We start from the raw sequence: 21,465 nt of genomic DNA on the forward strand, positions 1-21,465 counted from the left end.
CTTCTGCTGCTGTCCAAATGACCTCCCTTGGTTTGTGTGCGGACGTTTCACTCTTTACATGTTTGTGTCCTTTTGTCCCCAGTACAAATAAATAGCTCTGCGGCTCCACAGTTATGCAATAACATTGGTACGGACGAACACTGCATGATACCATACGCCGTTCGCTGCATGTTACCCTACGAGGGATGAGATGTATGAATCATATTCACCATGAAAAGGTCATTGTTTTGCTCAGCTACCTTCAGCAGGAGCTGCCCGGGGTGTTGAGTCGCAGATAGATAAGTCAGAAATGACCTTAAAGCAAAGGCAGGAGGACGCAGGCGATTTGTCTATCCCCGAGACAAGGTGGGTGCAGGACGGCTACATTCACGTGTGCGCACTTGTTACTATTGCAGGGACATGACTAAACAAAGGAAAAGCAATGACAGGGAGGGCTAAGCAGAAGAAGAAATGACTTCAAGTTCCTGACAAGGTTTCACGTGTGCATGCGTTGGCGACATCCTGTTACTCACTTGTGCCTCCTGGTGGTAGAAGGACCCCAATGCTCTTGACCCTGTGTCCTGCCAGGGGACGATTTTACGTTCTATATATAATGAGCTGCTGCATTTAAGCAGGCCTCTTAACAAGAGTGAAGACTCATGCTATTTAGGCCTCTATGACTTTGCAGCATTGCCCTGTTTTAACTCACAGCAACTCTGCAGAACTGAGGCTCTGTGTTTACAGTGCTGCACAGACTGAACAGATCTAAGAGTTTGTGGTAGCAGATAATGCACCAAGCTAACTCTCAGCGCTCCTGGCCTGCATTAAATGAGAAAAAAAGCAATGTTCGATCACATTGTTCAAGAAAATGATAATCAAAAAAAGGACAAATGATAAAAAATACATATTAATAATGATAATAATAACAATAATGCATTTTATTTATAGGCGCCTTTCTTCACACTCAAGGTCACCTTACATCATTAAAACAAACAGCTTAAATAACAAACAGTCATAAAATACCGTTTTAAAAGTTTTAAAAGAATGAACAGTGGAGTTGTGGTCAGATGGAGTGAGCCAGTTTAAACAGATGAGTTTTGAGTTTGGATTTAAAATGTGGGAGTCAGTCAGTATTACGGAGGTCAGGTGGTAGAGAGTTCCAGAGCTGGGGAGCAAAGAGGCTGAAGGCTCTGCTCCCCATGATAACAAGGCGAGCAGGGGGGACAGTGAGATGGATGGAGGAGGAGGATCTGAGGGTGCGGAAGGGTGTGGCAGTATGGAGGAGATTGGAGAGAGAGATTGTAGGATGGATGTGATGTGGTGAATGGAGGCGGTGTGTGTGATGATACGGGCAGCTGAATTATTAACCTGAATATTAACCTGTGCACATTTTTTTTCTATATAAAAATCATCCAAAAAATATTAAACATTGTGGCAAAAACATAAGTCTCCATATCAGGCTGGTCTTCAAAGTCTGGAAATATTGACAGTAACTGAGCACAGATGTGAGAGCAGCATTACACCTTTTCGACCAAACTGAAACCGGGTTGTATTTCCGGGCTGGTGCTCACGCTGGTTTCGGAGCTGGTTGAACTTGCGAACCAACACAGCACCCGTTTGTTTTTCCATGACGTCAGATTTAAGTGACCGCTTTTCCCAGCAGCAGTAGCGCTAACTTTCCCTCACAACAACAACAATGGCAAACAACGGCAGCTTGTCTCCTCAGCCGACCACTGCTTTGCCTTGGAATCCATGAGTCTCTTTTATTTTTTACGCTGCAGGACAATGGCGGAAACACATTTGGTTTGTGTTTTTGATCACAGCAACTCCCCCCTGACTTAAGCGGTTCGTGGTTCTAGACCAGCAAAGAGTTGAAGCTGCTCTGGAACAGGTTTTCCCGCCCGGGAGCCAGTTCACTCGCAGTCGAAACACAAAAAAACGATTCTCAATTGAGCCCGGGCTCCGAACCGGCCCTGAAACTGCCTCGGTCGAAAAGGGGTACATGAGACGCTGCTGAGCCCAAAGCACCTCTGACAGTCGTCAGACAGTAGTTTATTTCCCACTATACAACAAGCTCCACACATCTTCCACTCATCAAACAACTGACACTCTGATTTACTGATGCACACACCTCATCCTCTCTGTACAGCCTGAGTTAATAGCATGGCACTTCCTTTAGTAATAAACCTTTGGATGGTTTAGTTGACTGAGTTTTTCGCATCCTTATGCTGTGTCTTGTGAGCCGGGCCATGACAGACCTAATTTCAAAGCTGAATTCATGTTCATCTTCATGTTTCGTAAAATACCTGCGTTTGCAACATAACCCTCCTAATTAGACACATCCTGTCTCAGAGTGATGCAGAAAAACTAGTCCATGCATTTGTTACCTTCAGGTTGAATTACTGTAATTCACTTTTATCAGGCTACTCTAATAAGTCTCTAAAGACTCTTCAGCTAGTTCAAAACGCTGCAGCTCGAGTATTGACTAGAACTAGGAAGAGAGAGCATATCTCTCCAGTGTTAGTTTCTCTACACTTGCTCCCCATAAAATCAAGAATATAATTTTAAATCCTTCTTCTTACCTACAAAGCCCTTAAAAATCAGGCACCCTCGTATCTTAAAGAGCTCATAGTGCCCTATTACCCCTCTAGAACTCTACGTTCCCAACATGCAGGCCTGCTGGTCGTACCTAAAGTCTCTAAAATTAGTATGGGAGGTAGAACCTTCAGTTATCAGGCCCCTCTCCATTGGAATCATCTACTGGTCGAGGCATGATGGCTGTCTAACATGAGTCTGGTTCTGCTCAAGGTTTCTGCCTGTTAAAAAGTTTTTCCTCACCATTGTAACTAGCTAATTATAGCATGTTGGGTCTCTGATGATAATAATTTGACAGAGTATGGTCTAGACCTCCTATGTTTGTAAAAGTGTACTATACAAATAAAGATTGATTGATTGATTGATTGATTGATTGATTGATTGATTGATTGATTGATTGATTGATTGATTGATTGATTGATTGATTGAATCCTTTAAGCTTCAGCATCAAACTTGTGTTTAAAAACCATAGCTGTTACACCCAGGCCTACATCCAGTGGGTAAAATGTACACATTCTGAGTGAGACATTCTATATTTTTAATATAGAATTATTTTTCTTATTAAATGGAGCGCCGCCTGCAAGCTAGTCCAGGCAGACAACTCGAGATGCGCTGATTCATACTGACACGTCATCATCCTCCCTATCAGCTGATTTCAACATCCTCTCATTTGGCGGTCTATTCAAGCTGCAAGTCTACCTGTCTCTGCCTCTGCTTTGCCAGTGCTCCTGCTGTCCTGCTCAGTGCTGTGTGCAACTTTGTGCCCACCTCTTCCCCGGCATCCACCTGCGGGCTCCGGGGGTTAGTCCTATCTCATTACTCCTCAATGTCTGCATTTAAATAATCTACGAGAAGTAATGAGGGTCAGAGCCCATACGCCAAACACAATACTGTATGCTGCAACAAACTTTATCTTAAGTAAATGTGAGTTGTCTGACTGAAATGTAATACTATCAGACTTGTGTAGTGTGTTTATTGTGAATGCTTATGCAAGGATAAAGATAAAAATGTGATTTAGTGTGCAGCGCTACTGTACACCGAAAAACCCTGGAATTCTGCATCTCTGTGCTGCAGGGTGTCAGTGTCTCTTTGTATTGAAAGTTACAGCAACATGCCCCTGACTAAAAACTTGCCAGCAGGCTAGTGATATCATTTCATCCTTGCCTTACATAGCAAGCCTCTCAGCAGCTCTCCTCAGGTTTCATATCAGCCTTTAGTCCACCTGTGAGGCTGCACAGCAGAATGGTGTGAAATAGCAATCTCCACTACAGCCACCACAGCAAAAACCAGCTCAGCATTTTTCTTGTTAACGCTCCTCCTGTGACTACAGCGTGAGCTCGGTAGAACAACAAGGCCAAGCTGGCACACCTGCCCTACAAAGTATCTATTGTTCTACCTCTGCTGAAAAAGGTAAAGGATGCATTATTCTCCCCCTGGTGTCTGATTTAATGTTGACATGGCAGAATTAAACCAAAGCCCTGTGCAAGCAGTGAACCACTGTCTGTACCGTGGACAAGGATCAGTATAAGATCAGCAAAAATATATATAGTGCAGTATAAAAGAATAAGTATAAGCATTTTCATAAAAGTTCAGCTTCTCCTTCCTTCACTGGAGAAAAGACACCTAATGATAAACAATCTTAGGTATATCTAAGACTCATTATCCCCTCTCATCCCTGCTTAATAATCCCATCCATTAAGCTTTTGATGAGCGTTAATGATGATGCTTAGTCCAGGATCACCTGATAGGCTGATCACATAATGTTACATCAAGGTTTTTCTCAAGTAGTGCATCCACATAATCCAATCTGATGCCTGTGTTTAGAGCTGACATGTCTCAGGTCTATTAAAACAAATACAGTAAAATATATTACACCATGATTTCACAGCAATGAATGCCACTGCCATACTACAGCTAAAAGGTAATGAAGGCTGGGATGTGATGCAGACTGAAAGCTCAGTTATGTAGTTTGATGCCACTTGCTCATTACTTGAGTTAGACCTTAGTCTCTGAGACACGAGAGAGTGAAGCAAATCTCTGAAAATAACTTCTGAACACACTGAATTTGTTATAACTGCTATTGGGCTTTATGATAATTGTGTTAAAAAATGTGCTCTATAAGAAATAAAGGTGATTTTTGGAAGTTATTTAAAAAAAAAAAAAAAGATAACACAACAAAATTAACACAATTTCAACTATCGGTCTAACCCAAGCTGCAACCTCTGGTCTAAAAATAAGAGTCCAATGCGGCAGTGCTAAAAACTACAGTTCATCAAGGATCCGCTTGAGGCTGGCTCCAGAAGTACCGGAAATCACATCCACACCAATTCAAAGAAGACTATCTTTGCAGCAGAAATAAACATGTTTACAGCCTGGTACAAAAGACGACTGTAGCCTGGATAGCTCATTTCTCGATCGGCACACACTGTGAGGGAGGGAATTTTTTTCTAAAGCGGCAATTTCGATGATATTGAGATTACGAGTCTTCCAATGAGAGGCACAGCTGACTTGATTAACAGGTGGGAACACTTTAGCTGTTGGCCAGGAGGCTCAAAGCCCGCCTCTTTATGTCACAATCACTCGACAACAGCAATATGGCTACCGCCAGCGATTGGCCTCAAAACAGTGCTTCAGAAACAGATAGGTGACGTCATGGATACTACGTCCATATTTAATAAAGTCAATGGTCTGACCTGACGCCAGGAAACACAAGAGTGAGTGGCATCTACAGTCATCTCAAAAGCACAACGGTGGTGGACTCCATACTCTTTATGGGCATGGAGGTGTAGCTGCTGCAGGCCCTCAGCCTCCTGGCAAACAGCCACAGCATGCCAACATGTCTGTCAACTCGCCACATCATTAATTATGCAAATGTACAGTATGTATTACTCTTAGCCTTATTGAATAAAAGGGATAAGTTATAAGAACTATTGAAACCCCTACATTTTGTAGGATAATAAAATGAGCAACAGACCAGTCTGTACCATAGACTGTATAAAATATGGACATAGGATCCGTGACGTCACCCATCTGTTTTTGAAGAGCTGTTTTGAGGCCAATCGTCGTCGGCAGCCATATTGCTGCTGTCGAGTGATTGTGACGTAAAGAGGCGGGCTTTGAGCCTCCTGGCCAACAGTTACAGTGTTCCCGCAGTCAGCTGTGCCTCTCATTGGAAGACTAGTAATCGCAATATCTTTGAAATTGCCGTGTTAGAAAAAAATTCACCCCCCTCACAGTGTGTGCCGATCGAGAAATGAGCTATCCAGACTACACTCGTCTTTTGTACCAGGCTGTAAACATGTTTATTTCTGCTGTAAAGATCATCTTTTTCCCATTCATGTGTATGTGACTTCCGGTACTTCCGGAGCCAGCCTCAAGTGGATCCTCGATGAACTGCAGATTTTAGCACTTCCACATTGGACTCATATTTTTAGACCGGAGGTTGCAGCTTGGTCTGCACACGTTTGTCTCTCCATTAAGCCCCATCTTTACACAGGGTTAGTGGGTTTTCTCTGGCTTTTGTAAACAGCCTCAAATGGAATTTTGAGTAAAAACTGATTTTGCAATTCCACATTGGATTCATTTTTCAGCACCTGAGGTTTCCGCTTGTCTGAAACATTATGATACGAAAAAGTCTTAAGGCCACATTGTAGAAAAAAAAAGTTACAATTTCAAGAGCATAGTCATGAATGTATGAGAATAACGCCAGGAAAAAAACGTCATACGGCTGTGGTTTAACATATGTGTTATTCTAAAGGGGAAGATCAGAGAGAAGCAAGCGACCTGTGCTAAAATGAGGAACATGGAGTAACTTCTGAAGCTATACTTTGACATATATAGGTTTCATAAATGACTGAATACTCAATCTCAGCACAGCAGCACATTGTCATGATTCTGAATCCAATGTTCAAGAAACAGAGTCTAGTCCGAAGAAGGGCAGCTTAATAGGCAGTCTGTGCATACTTCTGCAACCGCTGTTTGTCCTTGGCTGCTCAGTTTAACTTCACAAGATCGTCCGTGTTCCTTATTTTGGTCTCCTGATATCCCTCTTCATGCTGTTTTGGAAAGAGATGAACCATAGCCTTTCATTATGACTTCTTTCTCATTATGTTACAACTTATCCTCATATATTTAAGACTTTAATCTTGTCCCTTACAAATTTACAATTGTAAATTACATTTTTTCCTCGTAAATTGTATTACTTTGATCTCAAACATTTTTTAAAAATTTCTAATGACTTCATTCTAACTAAATTATGACTTTATGTTTGAAAAATCTTAACTTTATTCTCGTAATATTACCATTGTGTTTTCACAGTCTAAATGTTGTCATCCTTAAATAGCCCCTATCCTTCATTATACCATGATGATGCTGTTCAGCTAAAATATATTCTTTAAACTCTTGAATAAACGCCTCATTAATTATGTGTAGTTACAGTAAATATCTATTTGGCTTCATTTATACCATATAACTGCAGATAAAGAGACACCACCTGATAACACACACCATTCCCACAAGATAACTTTGTTCCCGTTTTTCCTTGAGTTGATACATTTAGGACACTCCAACTCTCTCAAACTCTCAGACTCACCCTGACAACAGACTGTAGATAAAGTGTACCAGACACTGTAATGTCCCAGATGGCCCACTTTCCCCTGATGCACCACTGTGCAAACAAACACCCCGAGGTCACCCTCCAGGAGGTCAAACTAAGAAGCAGTGCACCCTACTTCTCTAAAGTAGATCGGACACACTTTGTACCAAGATTATCTTGCACTGCAGGTTCAACACGGTCACACTCCCGCCAGTCCTATACAGCAGGCTGGTACACCTTTTCTCCAACATGAACCTGCTCCCAGACGAAGCCTTCTAGAACATTCAGACGTGTGCCGACACACTTAATCAGCTCATGAATCATTAACCACTCGAGCTGCATTCTGCTCATGTAAGGATCACAGTCACCATGTTTGTCTGCATTTCTGAGGGTGCACTTGTTCCCAGCTGTGGAACAATGCTTACATTACTACATCACCCATAGTTCATCACACGGACATAAATGCGCAAGGTGCACAGAGTGGTGCAGTGAGGAGGAATCTAAAAATAAAAAGCTGAATAAAACCTCTGTACAGGGAGAGTACGACATGATAAAGCACCGATGAGGATAGTTGTCAAAGTGTTTCTCTGTGTAGGCACAGCACACACTTCAAATCTGCATGATGAAGCAATACAGTGTGTGCACCGTCTTACTTCTCCTGCAAAATCTCCCCCTTTACCTTGAAAAAGTGATACAATCAAAACCCTATCACCCAAAAGAGGATTAAGAAGTAATGACACAGTTTTTATGTATTTTGAAACAATTTAACAAATAGAGCAGATAAACGCTACGCAAACAAAAAGACATCAACAGCCACCGCAAGAGATAATCTTTTTATCCTTCTTTTCATCCCTGTCTCAAACATAGCACAAATATCTTTCTATATCCCTAACATGAAGTTTATTCAGCCATTTTACACAAGACAACCCTTGTGTCAACAACACAGTGAAAGGTTTAGACAAGGTGAACTCTAACAGTCCAGATGAAGATGATGCAGAGCAAAGCAAATCAAGCTGATAATAACAACATACACAGGTTACTCACCAGGTCGTGGTTCGTGGAGTTGGAATCATCTTCAGGGAAGGGTACATAGACAGCTAAGGCCATACAGTTGGCAAAAATAGCAATTAATATAAAGATATCAAATGGCCTGAGGACAGAGGTTAAGGAAAACATGGAAGAAGAGAATGTAATAGTAAGAAGATCAAAATTAATGATATTTAAAACCTTGTCAAATCCCCTGTAGTGACATTAAAACGTCTGCACAATTAATACCATCTTACTTATTCATGTGATATAATCAGTAACATATAAAGAAGCTATGACACCAGAGGTTTCTCCTCATACTCAGTATTTGGATTCTTTTTCTGTGACTTAAGCCTTAAATTGCAGAACAAAACCATAAATGACCTGTTTGTTTTTTTGAGGAGCTTATCTTTGGTGAGACTTAGCTGTAGCCCAGAAATCAGACAAATCTAAAAGCTCATGTTTGATTTGCTTAAGCAGGAGCATCTCAGCCTCTTCCTGTTCAGCCCACCTGATGCTGGACGCACCAATCACAAACACTGCACTGATATGTGGCGGAGTTATTATGATGCCTGTCCGTCAGACCACTGTTGGGATTTTTTTTTATAAATCTGATTCCACTTTTGCATCGGTATGACATAAAACAGAGATGATAATAATTAAAGAGTAAATATCAGCTGCTTGTACTGAAAACTACATCAGTCAGGTTTTTGTTACTTCCTGCCCTGCCTAGTTGTTCACAGCTATGCCACAGCTTTGGGCTGATTGTTTGCAGGGGACCAGTGGCAAATCTTAATCTGCAAATTCACCTGAAAGAGACCTGAAACTAATGGACATGCAGCCTCCATCCTTAAAATGAATCATGTAAACACTCCTGAGACATCCTATTCAGCATGACACAGGAAAATAGCAAGAGACGAGTTGATCAGGATTATTATGATGTCAGAGTGAAGTTCAACTTTGACCTTTTGCAATGAATGTATTGCTACTTCATCACTTCATCCCTTTAGACTTATGTTTCATATTTAGCTTATGATTCTACAATTTAGGCTCAAAACTTTATGTTTAACAGATCACACTGACCTCAGACCTTTGACTATCAAATTCTAACCATTACATCCTTCTGTCAGAGTGGATTTTTGAGCTACATTTGAAGATTTAACCTCATGATTAATTGCACTGAACTGAATCAAACAGACAACCTGAACGAACGCCCCCAACCTGTTGGGGCGTTGGCAAAAACAAAGCACACCTTAAGCAAATCTGAGAAGCACACCTTAAGCACTGCAGCTGTGGCTGTGCACTGTCCAACAGAAAACTATACAGCCACAGCTGAATCTCACAAAGTGTTCTGGAAGTAAATCCCCATTGACATTTTTTGGGCCAACACACAAAGATGGATTATGCGACTCACGTGAGGCAAACGTCTTTATACCATCCGATGGCTTTTGTGATGACAGCATCTGCTTTAGCAACAAACCCCCTGACTGTCGCACAATCTAATGCTCTGCTTGTGTATTTCCAGATCCACTGACTCTCACTTCACCTTTTGTACAAGAAACATGGTTTTGCATTTTAGTTTATGGTTTCTTAAAAAGACCCAGAAAAAGGGCTTATTCAAGGTCTACTTACAATTTACAGTTTGTACTTTACAAAGCAGAACATTCAGAAATCTGAATAACTAACACAGCTAAAATACAAATGTAGTATAAACACAGGAGCTGAGAACAACAAGGGCTCCCAGTGATGATTATTTTATCTTAAGTTTATGTGGCAACCATTTCCTTAACCTATCTTATAACAATTCTGTCTTTTACAGGCCAGAAATCTCGAAAATAATGTACGGAAAACAGCTCTAAGAGTTGATTTAAAGTCTCGTATTGCCTGATCAGAAACCAAAGCCAAACCATAATATATTCAGCAAATAACTGAACAACAAGGTTATTGTTTTGGCTCAATAAAAAAATATCTGCCTACTACTAGTGTCTTAATTATTCCATGTTTAGGGTCTTACCAATAAATACAATTGTAATTTCATATTTATGAACAATTACTAATCTTAAGTTAGATCAGAACCCTCATACATGCATCCCCCGCCACATAAAGCAACAGTAAAGGATACTTCCACTCCACCAGGCTGATGCAGGCCCTGCGTATGGGGTTGTTGAGGGTTAGGCAAAACAGAGCCCTGGCTGGCCTGCTGTTGGCGTTGCTGCCCTGTTTCTTGCTTTTGGCATACTGCTGCCGCTTCTTCTGTGCCAACGCACCTACCGGGATGGTGGTGGACGTTTGGGAGGGCAGTGTAGGAGGAGCGGACGGTGCTGCAGGAGCTGGAGCCGGGGCCGGGGCAGGGGCTGCAGCAGGGGCAGGGGCAGGGGCAGGGGTTGAGGCGGGAGGGGCCTCTGGGGCCGCAGCAGGGGCTGGGTCTGGGGCAGGCCCGTTGGCGCTCATGGTGCGGGCGTGGCTCTGTGAGGAGCATCCAGCAGCATGGATCTGCCAGGGTAGACAGGGAGGCTAGAGGAGGGCAGAGGAGTCTGACCAATGAACTGGCACGTCACCAGGGGGAGCGACTCTGGTGCTGCTGGCATAATTTGCCCCTGATGAGATGAGAAGATGAAAGGTACAGGTGTCAGTGCATTTATTACCTTATACATAAAAAAAAATAATAGAAAGCCTTTATTGTCATTGCACATTGTACAGTAAAATTCACTGTGCATCTCCTAAAATAAAAGTAACAACTTTATTTTCACACGCATCAACCTCACATACTGATACTTAATATTTAAAAAATAGATGATAAGGTAAGACGACCATAAAGTCTCATCTGATGATGAAATAAAAAACACATTACCTTAAAGTGAGCACATTTAAGCTGTCCTCAAACCACTATATTAAATCCTTCATTGCACTAGAATCCACCCTTTAAACATCTCTGAATGTCTTTACCTGTATTTAAACGCTACATCTGCGTAAAATCCTCCCACAACTCTAAGATTACGAATTTGTTCTTGTAAACATTATTCTACAGTTAATTTGTGTTACCTTTAGTTTACATGTTTCTAGGAGTTCTTTTGAGCTTTGAAATGATCATGTTTTAAAATGCTTTTGGAATTTAAACTAAGAGCTTATGACGAAAGAGTGTTGTGAGCGTTTATTAACAATATACTTTTACTGATACTTTTATCACTCTTTATTTATATTCCATCCTATCATCCATCTTTTTAATGTATCTTTTCTCACTTCAGCCTCATGTAAATGCAAATAAAGCTTGAGTTGATCAAAAGCCTATTCTTCAATGGAACAATAACAGTGATGTCCTGCTTGTATAGATCAGCTGCTTGAAATGAGCACAAAGGCTATGGGGGTTGAATAAAAAGGCGGTCAGCTAACTCATATTTGGGTTTACTGCCCATATTTTCCAAAAAAAACAGATTGAGACCTTTGAAGTTCACTTTATTTGATATTAAATCACACACCCCTATATAAGGGATAAAAGATAACAGAATAAAGGCAATAGCTGTTGGGTGGTCACTGAATGGCTCATGTCTTGTTTGATACAGAAATGTATTAGATAATTGCATAATGTCATTCAACGTGAATGCGAAATGTATCCTGATTTATAGCTGAAACATTGTGAAGATAAGCAGTTGGGCAAAACACTAGAAACATGGCAGCTTGGCCTGACTCTGATATTGCTATCAGCAGTCTAAATTTAGCCGACAATCCCAAATTTTCTGACCCTCAACATATTCAGCGAGGCAAAATATGAAGGCAGGCGACATGCAGCTCAAGCCAAAACACACACACACAGACACAGAATAAGCTGTTAAATTCCGAGCTGCCACTGTCAGGCATCACTTGGTCAAATCAGTTGTGTAAGTCCTTGAACTGCGAGCAGGCCCCGCAGAGGAAGAAACACAAAAGGTCACATTGCAGCCATTCTCCAGGAAGAATTCATCTTCCTATAGCGTAGAAGTATGTGATACGAGTGTTAATGTAATGTAAGGCTGCACGTCTAGTGCTGGATTCAGACTGCCTCTTCTTTGTGCTACGATGCATCAGCCCCCATGAAGCCGAAGCTAGTGTGAGCTCAGTGTGGGTAAAATGCGTATTAAATGCGCTTATTTTGGATTATTAATTTCACTGCTGCATGAAAAACGTCGACTGAGCACCCGTCATGAAATGTACACTGACATTTCCGTGAGCGACTCGTGACAAAACAGCCATCACCAGGCGTCCTCATATTTCTCCTTGGACACAAACAAGGTAGGATGTGGTGAAATCTGCCCCAAAAATGATGTGAAATGACAGCCTGACTCCGGGCGCTCATGGTGAAAACTGAGCAGCGCACAGACGTCAGATGGTCCACAGAAACAGCTGGCATCGTTATTACAACAAACCTCAATCAACGATGCTCTTACACTCAGGGCTAATACAGCGGACGGTCCACATGACCAGAGCCCACCTCAGTTTACATCGGCCGGGCTGATCAGGCTCTGTTCAAATGAATACGTTTCAATGTATTCTTCCTGGCAGGCGATGGATCCTCTCCTCTTAATCCACAGAACATGACAGCGTCGAGTGGAAAAGTGGCCATTAAAAAACTGCTGTCCTCTGACAGTAATGAAAAAGCATCATCATTGCCTGCCTGCCTGCATAAACGCAGCCATGCTAAGAGGCTAAGTTCAATTTGTGGAGCAGAAACCGCACCGTGTAGTTACCTTTTCTGAAGACTTTAGGATTCAGCCGCGGTCCTCTCCGCTCTCTAACACGGGTCCGGTGTTTCGGAGGGCGAATAACGCAGGTCCGGTGTCAAACGATAGCGGTTTACCGATCATCAGCTCCGGGAGCAGGGGGGACTCATAAAGCCTGTGCATTAATTAAGCTCTTCCATGGTGATGGAGAGCTAGAGACAGGAGAGTGCGCACCAGACAACAGAGCATCCTCGTCCGCTGCCTGCTTATCGTCACGGCGCCAGTGAACAGTATAACGAGTGCACATCAGAGAGCACGCTCCCCTCCTCCTGGCCCCGACTCCCTCTGCTAACATCTAATAGGTAGCCTGCTACAACGAACATATCCCAAATGTTACCGGCTCCGTTCTTTCATATTGTGATACCTTTCATACGGAGTCGCAATGCAGAAACCATTGATCACATGAAGATCACTTTTACACAACTGGCCTATTTTATGTGCCCTGAATAATTTTAACCTGACTTTGTTTTTATATAATGGAGAGTGTATCTAGCACAAGCTTGTGATTTTTGATGCAAACAATAATACATTAAGATTATTCCATAAAAACTTCCTGGTTATAAAATGCAAAATATTAAAGCTATAAAACAAGCATGGTGCCCTATGGGCAAGATTTTAACTGGTGCCCCTTGTATTGTAACCAACTCCAACAATCACATCACATATACACTGAAAGACACCTGACATCCAGCTTTATGTTTTACAGGTTTCCTTTGTTTTAAAGTAAAAATGACCTCTACAAGAACATTAATAAAATGGTAATAACACTGATATTTAGTAGGGAAATAATGATACAATTTCAAAATGCATAATGTAATAGTAGTAGAATGTATTCAGTCAGTATATAACACAATAATTTCCACAGTGCAATCACTTTAAACAAAGCAACAGTAATGTATTAAGTGATGACTGAAAAGGCAGAAGCAAAATGCTTATTGAAGCCTAGCCTACATTTTCTATCTAATTAAGCTAACAGCTTCCAAAGTGTAAGGAAAACAACAACGAAACAAAAACAAGTGAATCATGAACACTTAATTCAAAAACTGCTTCGCTTGACATTATTTTTAAAACCAAAAGTGGATCACAAGCTTTTAAATGTTTACTGGCATCATTCTGCAATTTAATAAAAAATGAAATTAGATAAAACAAGATTGTTTTTCCTATTATCTTCAAATGTTCTTCCTCACTCATTTAGCGGCGCCCCCTATGGATGGCCGGCGCCCCTAGCATTTGCCTATACTGCCTATGCCATAGGCCGGCCCTGATCGCAACAATAGGATACTGTGCCCTTATTTACCAAACCAAATAAATGTATGCAACAGTCATGAACTAAACTTCATAATGATGCATAAATCCATGTACACTACAGTGGAAACAGCAACAATCAAGGTCTGCTAGCTAGCAAGTGCCCAAAAGCTGAGGCTGTAAGGGCAGCTGGAGGCACTTAGCCCATGTGGTAGGTATGTAGTACAGTAACTTTCATGTCACTGCACCAACTTAATACTCACAAAGGTATTTTAGAATACACCTTCTTGTGGTTTGTGGCAACACCATTTGTTTATCATGTTAACAGACACAAATCAAACAATCAAATAAAAAGCAACAAAGCTCTTGTGTCATCAGTTCCTGGAACAACTTTATTTAAATTTAGAATATGACTACATCTAGTTGTGTGGAGGTAAATGAATATAAAGATTTATGCCAAGTTGATGTCAACCTTTTTTTATAGAGTTCTACCTCTATATTTTTTAACCACAAAAGTATTGCTGGTAATTGGGTGAGCTGAGAAGGGGCTCAACCTATTGAAGGGGGAGCTCAAGACCCTGCTGGTTATAAAATGTGCACTATATGTAAAGAAAATATTGCTCCAAACCAAATTTCCATACTTTTTCAGAAGAGCACACTTATTCATAAACCATGCTCAGAAGCTAGACAACTGTGTAAACCCCTCTTTCATTTGGTTATAACAGTTTTATCAGATTGAAAGCCCACTTATTTCTGTTGATAATGTTTTTCACTTGAAATACTTAAAAATGTCTTTTGAAGCCGCACAAAATCAAATATTAAATATGTGTGGGTCCTGTTTGTGAGATGTAAGATCATCACTGACTAAATTATTACAAGTTAGTGTTGTATCATATTTATAAATTTGAAGATCTTAAGCCAAAGCACGAGAAGGTCCAGGGCTCCAAAAAAGTTATGGTATTCTTGTTCTATAAACATAATGAGTCATAAGCCTGTTTGAGCAATGAGCTGTGATAGACAAAACTTCTGCTTTAAAACGGCTGTAGAGAACAATAGTGTCTAAAAGTGGCTTACGCAGTCAGTGTTTATTATTGTCTTTGATATTTTAACTTAGCCGTTACCCTTTTGGCTCAGTATTTGGTCTCCACTGACTTCTAAGGAAATATCCAGGTCTTTAGCCTAGCTGTTCTACTCTATGTTCCCCAGTCAGTTACTGACTATGTCTGCCTGCCAGTCTGCCCCAGCAGCTCTAAAACCTGCTCAATGTTAGATCAATGGTTGTGATTGGACCAGCCTGAATCTCGTCAAATGGATATCTGCCTGAATGGGAGGGCCCCCATATGGATGTGCAAGTCAAATAAAACATGAGCTTTCCGGTTTGTGTAGTTCCAAGGAAAAGTCATTACAGATTGCTACATTGTTTTCATGCCATCATTTGACACACTGTTGTGGTAAAAAAAAAAATCACATTATTTAAGCATCAAAAGGATTCTGGGTAGCAAATCTATAACATAATGAATATAATGAGTTTCCAAGCAACTTATCATTCTATCCGGTTGATTATCATCGCACAGGCTAATTATTGCTTTATTGATTACCATGTCTCTTCTGCCAGTCAGTGAAATTGAGTAGTTTCTCTTCTTTTAAATTGCTCTCTTTGGACTACATTTCCCATTTGCCTCTATGACGTGCTTCTTGATGAGACAGTAAGTTGATCTAGTCTTGACACACCACAGCTCTCATGTCACAGCTGCTCTCTGTAAAATAGCAAATTCTAGAACATCCTGTGTATTGATTAACACAACATTGTCCTTCATTTTAAATGTATCGATTTAAGACCTAAACAACATTCCATCAATTTGAGATCAAAAGAATATATATTTTAAACTAAGGTACTTCCATATGCATTTGTCATGTCATTACTAGTAATATGCCATTACTGTTAGGACCTGTAACTGTATGAAAGTACTTCATAAGTCCGACACGTTTACTTCTGGTTTCACATGATGTCATTCATATTGTGTGGTTAGTTATGTAAAAGACACACAACCTCTAAGCATGCTACTATAAAAAAAAAATGTTTATTTGTGAAAGGGCAGTCTGTGAAATCTAACAGCGTTAAAAGGCACATCTGTCAAGCACTCAGCTACACATTAATCCCACCCTTATGAAAAACTAATGACCAAATGATAGCTTTGACCCACAGAAGACCCTCTAAAAACTCTTCATTCAGTTATGTCAGTGTCAAGCCTCTTTAGTAAGTCCGCTCTGTCTTTGTAGTTTAAATGTAAAATAAAAAATGTATGTGTTTTGATTACACTCTTTATGATACAGACAGAAACTGATATAGTTAAATGTTTTAGTTGCATTTTGCATAAATTCCTGTGACCTCAGTTCAGTACTACCAAGGTTTTAGTGTCAGTTTGTGAAAATCCTACCTGTCAGAGTAGAACGGCTTTGCCGAGGCCTTAGTTTCACCTACATGTCCCAGCTGACGGCAAAGAGCGGAAAACACTTATCTTCTTCCTCAGAGAGCTGATGAGTGCGTGAGCAGAAGAAGCATTTTGTGAGAGTTTGAGATCTACTGTGCGAGTAGGCAGGGACTAGGTTCACCGTATCAACTTACCTGTCTGCCCTGGATAATGGTTTCTTCTTGAATCGTCTTGAATTATTCACCTGAATGGGGTGGAGTGAGTGAGCATGAGTGTTGTGTGTGTGTGTGTGTGTGTGTGTGTGTGTGTGTGTGTGTGTGTGTGTGTGTGTGTTTCTAGTAATTGTGGGGTTTCATGTGTCAAATGGCAGAAAATAGTTTGACCACGTGTGTCATGCATTTAGTATTTAAGAGGGAATTTATTTTCTGATAAATATGAACTGGCACTTTAATTTTAACCCTCCTGTTATGTTGGTTTCTCTGGATCAGCAATAATGTTACTGGGTCAATTTGACCCGGGCCATATTCAATCATCCAAAAGTGTCAGAACCCCAAAAAATCCCAATACACATATTTTAAATCTAATTTTTAACTCCATTACTAACTATTGAATCAAGAAAGCCCTAAATATAAATACAATAGTTTTACATGACACATATTTTTCTTAATTTTGTTTTACATTTTGAATTTTCTTTTTTTTTATGAAGTGATGTTGATAAATTAACACGTCACCTCTTCTGTCACATGCTGCCCAGATTTTTATGCTTCATTTAGCTGGTTTGGAAGGCTATGTTGCCTAAAATAGACTTTTAAAAGGGTCAACTTGACCCGCAACATGACACGAGGGTTAAAGAGACAGCTTGGAAGAAATATAAATGAAGGAAGAGTGATCACAATTGCTGAAACTTACAACTCAGCAGTTTATCTTGATACAAAACTGGAAACAGGGGTACATCCTGCCTTTATAAGCCCCTCTAAAAAATATTAAAATAACATTTTTATTACTGTTAATTAATCAGTACATGTTTGTTTCTTTGTGCCGTTAGGGTCCAGTGCTTTAAAGACTTCAGGAAGTGTTTAGTTCTGTTGCTGTGAAATAGTTCAAGCAGGAAACCCATTCAGGCTTTTAAACAGATTTTTTCAATGAGGCATAGAATAAGTTTGATAAGTCGGCATCGCATTTTGTCGCATTTGGAGCCTTTTAATCTAAATGGTTTCCTCCACTTTGAGTTAAGCTAAGATAAGCTAACTAATAGCCTAATGCCTGTTTTTACTTTTGTGGATATCTTTTTGGAACTCGGTTAAGCTTAACCATTAAATTGTTTTAAATATGTTGACAATTTTGTGATCCAGAATATTTCAGGTCGTTTTAATTCTGGACATTTAGATAATTTCTAGAACATTTCATATTATTAATGAGTTGAAGATAACATTAGGATTACTTCATAAGAAAATAAAGCACTTCTGTGCCTTTCCTTGCCTTTACAGTGTAAATATGTATTTGACCTGGTTTCCTTCGTGTTGACGTTTCCCAATATGACAGTGAGGATGGTGGGAATAACAACTACATGTTCCAGAGTTCATAACTGGTGTGTGTTTGTGCCTTTAAGGATGTTTTTTTAAAACTTCACATTGCTCTATTTTCCTTCATAGACACAGAAAAGTCATCCTGTAGTCCCCAGAAAGCGCAATGCAGTTCATCCTCACTAAAAAATGGAGTAAAAACACAGACAGAGGGTGCAGTGACCCCCCAGGGGAGCATGGATGCCATTTGGCTCAGGACAGCAGACTGCCCCCACTTCTTATTTGAGCTGCTTTTTTTCTCTTTCCTCCAAGAAAATCTCCTAACATTTTACATCATTCAAGTATGTTGACAGTGATGAAGACACTTTAAAATCACAATTTCCTTGTATATTTTTAGATGTTTTTAGGGTGTTAATCTTCCAAAAAGGTCCCTCATAAAGATGCACTGTCTTGAGCAATGTATAATTCCTACACAACTAATGTAGACAGGCAAATGCAATTGTGCACAAAGCAGATCTTAACTGTGGTGTGTTGAAGATCCTGTGTAAGTGCTGTGTTTGTCCAACCTCTAAGGGGATTATAATGTGTTGACTCAATAAAAATGTGTTTAGTTTACACATGCAATTCACACCAAACAGCTGTTGTGTTGCTCTATCTCTTTGTAAATGCACTTAGCTTTTACTCTATGTCCTTTATCCCCCTGCATCACCCCTCCTCCCACCCTTTCCCCTCCTCTCTTGCTGCAGCTCATGTTAAATCTGATTGCAATAAATCTATTTGAGCGCTTCACTCATGTGCTCTTAAGCTGCAGACCTGCTCTCTTCTTTCTACCGCTGTTCTCTTTTAATCTCAGTTCTATTCCGCATTTCGGCATCTTTTGCTGTAATCATCTGAAATGATCATTTTTGATAATACATATTAGTGAAAGGTTTGAGATATTTCAAACAAATTTGAATAGTGGCACATGTGACTCTGTGTCTGATTTACTGGCCTGACCGGGCATATAAAACCCGGTTAGAAGGCACTGATGCAGAAGCACTGATGCAACAATCAGTGCTTTTGCATGTTCATGAGAGCTGTGTGTATATTTGTGTGTATGTGTGTTTGTGAGATGGAGAGGGAGTGTGTGTTGGTGGAGCTGCTTGAAGGAGAGCAGTAGTGATGGAGCCTGAAAGCCCTGCAGCGCAGCTGCTCTCCCAGTGCATCGTCAACTTCAGTGCTGAGCCCACAACACACGCTCAGCCTTAACCCCTGCTCGCACATTCTCCTCCTCTCTCTCTCCCTTCCTCTGCTGTCTCTCCTCCTTCTCTTCATCTGCTCCTCTCTGCTTCTCCATCTGACCCTTTGTATCTATGGAGAGAATATTGTGTCTTTAATATGCAATCAAAAATAATGGATTTGAGAACAAAAAACAATTTTGCAAACAAAATTATGATTTGAAAAATATGAAATAATGCTATGAATAAAGGAAATATATTTGTGATTAAAAATGTATCTTTATAAATCCACTCTTTTTTTGTTACAAACAAAATTATTATTCTCACGAACCACAGATTCGTTTGCGTTTCCAGTTTTTGCGTTTGCGTTTCCAGTTTTTGCGTTTGCGTTTCCAGTTTTTGCGTTTGCGTTTCCAGTTTTTGCATTTGCGTTTCTACATAACTGTCATGGGCGGGACCTCCCCTGAGAGATGCAAGAAGCCTCCTGATTGGTCAGTCTCACTCAGAGAGACGGTGTGACAACTTCCGCCCCAACAAGTTGTTGCCGTGAAGGGAGACATATCAACATCGAGAAACAGGTACGTTTTGCGTAACATACCTGTCTATTTTCTCTTATTGGTGCTATTAAGGTTACACTTGTCGTTCGTTCTTCCAGTGTTTTTTTCCCCTAACCGTTTTGGACGGCGGTATCAGACATTAACACTTAACACGCTGTGTGCTCGTCATTAGTGACTGACTTTATTACCGCCCGGCTTTAGTGACAGTTATCCTAATTTCATAGTTATCGGCCTGTTTATAAATAAATAAACGAACTTTTTCATTAGATATACCATCAGAACAAATCAGGAGGCATGTGTGTGGATTGTTGAGGGGTCATTCCTCCTTTAAGTTAAGTAAAAAGAAACTAAAAGCATAAAAGGGGCCATATTTTCACTGATCTTCAACCCTTAGGGTTTGATCATGTTTTATTTATCACTGTCGCTGGCACCAGAAAGCAGCATCAGGAAGCAGTTTACTGAGGTAACTGTTATTATGAGCCGGGCGGTAATAAAGTCAGTCACTTATGACGAGCACACAGCGTGTTAGGTGTTAATGTCTGATACCGCCGTCTAAAACGGTTAGGGGAAAAAAACACTGGAAGAACGAACAACAAGTGTAACCTTAAAAGCACCAATAAGACAGAAAATAGACAGGTATGTTACGCAAAACGTACCTGTTTCTCGATGTTGATATGTCTCCCTTCGCGGTTTTATCGACCTACTGGTTTCTACGCTAACTGGTTTCCATGATCCAGCTGTGTTGTATTTACTTACAGACAGGCGCTTTGTTCTGCTTCAGACACAAGATTCGCCACACATTTAGAAACATATTAACAGAAGTTCTTGGGTCTCATCTCACATCTACTGAAGCAACAATGGTCGGATCAGTGAGCAGTGCATCACAGCTACCCACGAAAGTCATTAAATATGTAAAAATAAAGTATTTTCAAACTTAAACGGAGTTGGATTCGTTCCCACGAGAGCAAAATATGATTAAGTCAAGAGACCGCTACCTAAGCTCGTGAGCCACGAAGCTCACATTGATTCAGTGATTCTGACAGGTATCAATCAACTACGTCATCATCCAGGTCACAGCCAGGGAACATGTTAGTCTGTGTTCACCTGAAACAACTGGTTTCCTTGAGTTCATATCAGGAAATACTGGACCATGTTTAGCGAAAGTTTCCTCCAAACTTCGGCCTTATTAACCTATGAACTGCAGCACACTACTACACCTCACTCTGTGACAGGTAAATACTTTATAACGGTGACCATCTAACCCACAGAACTCGGTTAAAATACACCTTTAGACGGTTTACGTGGAGCCGTGGGAACACAGTGCAGGAGGAGTTTTCAAGTCGTGCCTCAGTTAGAGTCTACTGCAGGAAGAATAACTCCGGTGAAGGAATCACAGGATCACAGACATCTACAAAAATATATGCAAAGACGAACAAAAACACAGACTCGATCTTACGCGAACAAAATTCACGAGTCCAAAAGTCTCATTCCACAAACATAACCACTATGCCACGAACTCTACTGAAATGTTATAGCTCTGTCA

At 40.5% G+C, this 21,465-nt stretch overlaps 1 protein-coding gene across 1 annotated transcript in view; it reads right to left on the reverse strand.

Annotated features, from left to right (window-relative positions):
- cacna1da (calcium channel, voltage-dependent, L type, alpha 1D subunit, a) overlaps nucleotides 1-13,146 on the reverse strand; it is an 80,377-nt gene extending 67,231 nt beyond the window's left edge. Inside the window, 3 exon segments of the mRNA XM_034703992.1 lie at nucleotides 8,213-8,318; nucleotides 10,317-10,791; nucleotides 12,916-13,146. Of these exon segments, the coding sequence (XP_034559883.1) occupies nucleotides 8,213-8,318; nucleotides 10,317-10,645 (435 nt within the window). The 5' untranslated portion in view covers nucleotides 10,646-10,791; nucleotides 12,916-13,146.
- Between the last annotated feature and the right edge of the window lie 8,319 nt (nucleotides 13,147-21,465).

This window comes from Notolabrus celidotus, chromosome 1 (assembly GCF_009762535.1).
Source record: "Notolabrus celidotus isolate fNotCel1 chromosome 1, fNotCel1.pri, whole genome shotgun sequence".
Lineage (NCBI taxonomy): Eukaryota > Metazoa > Chordata > Actinopteri > Labriformes > Labridae > Notolabrus > Notolabrus celidotus.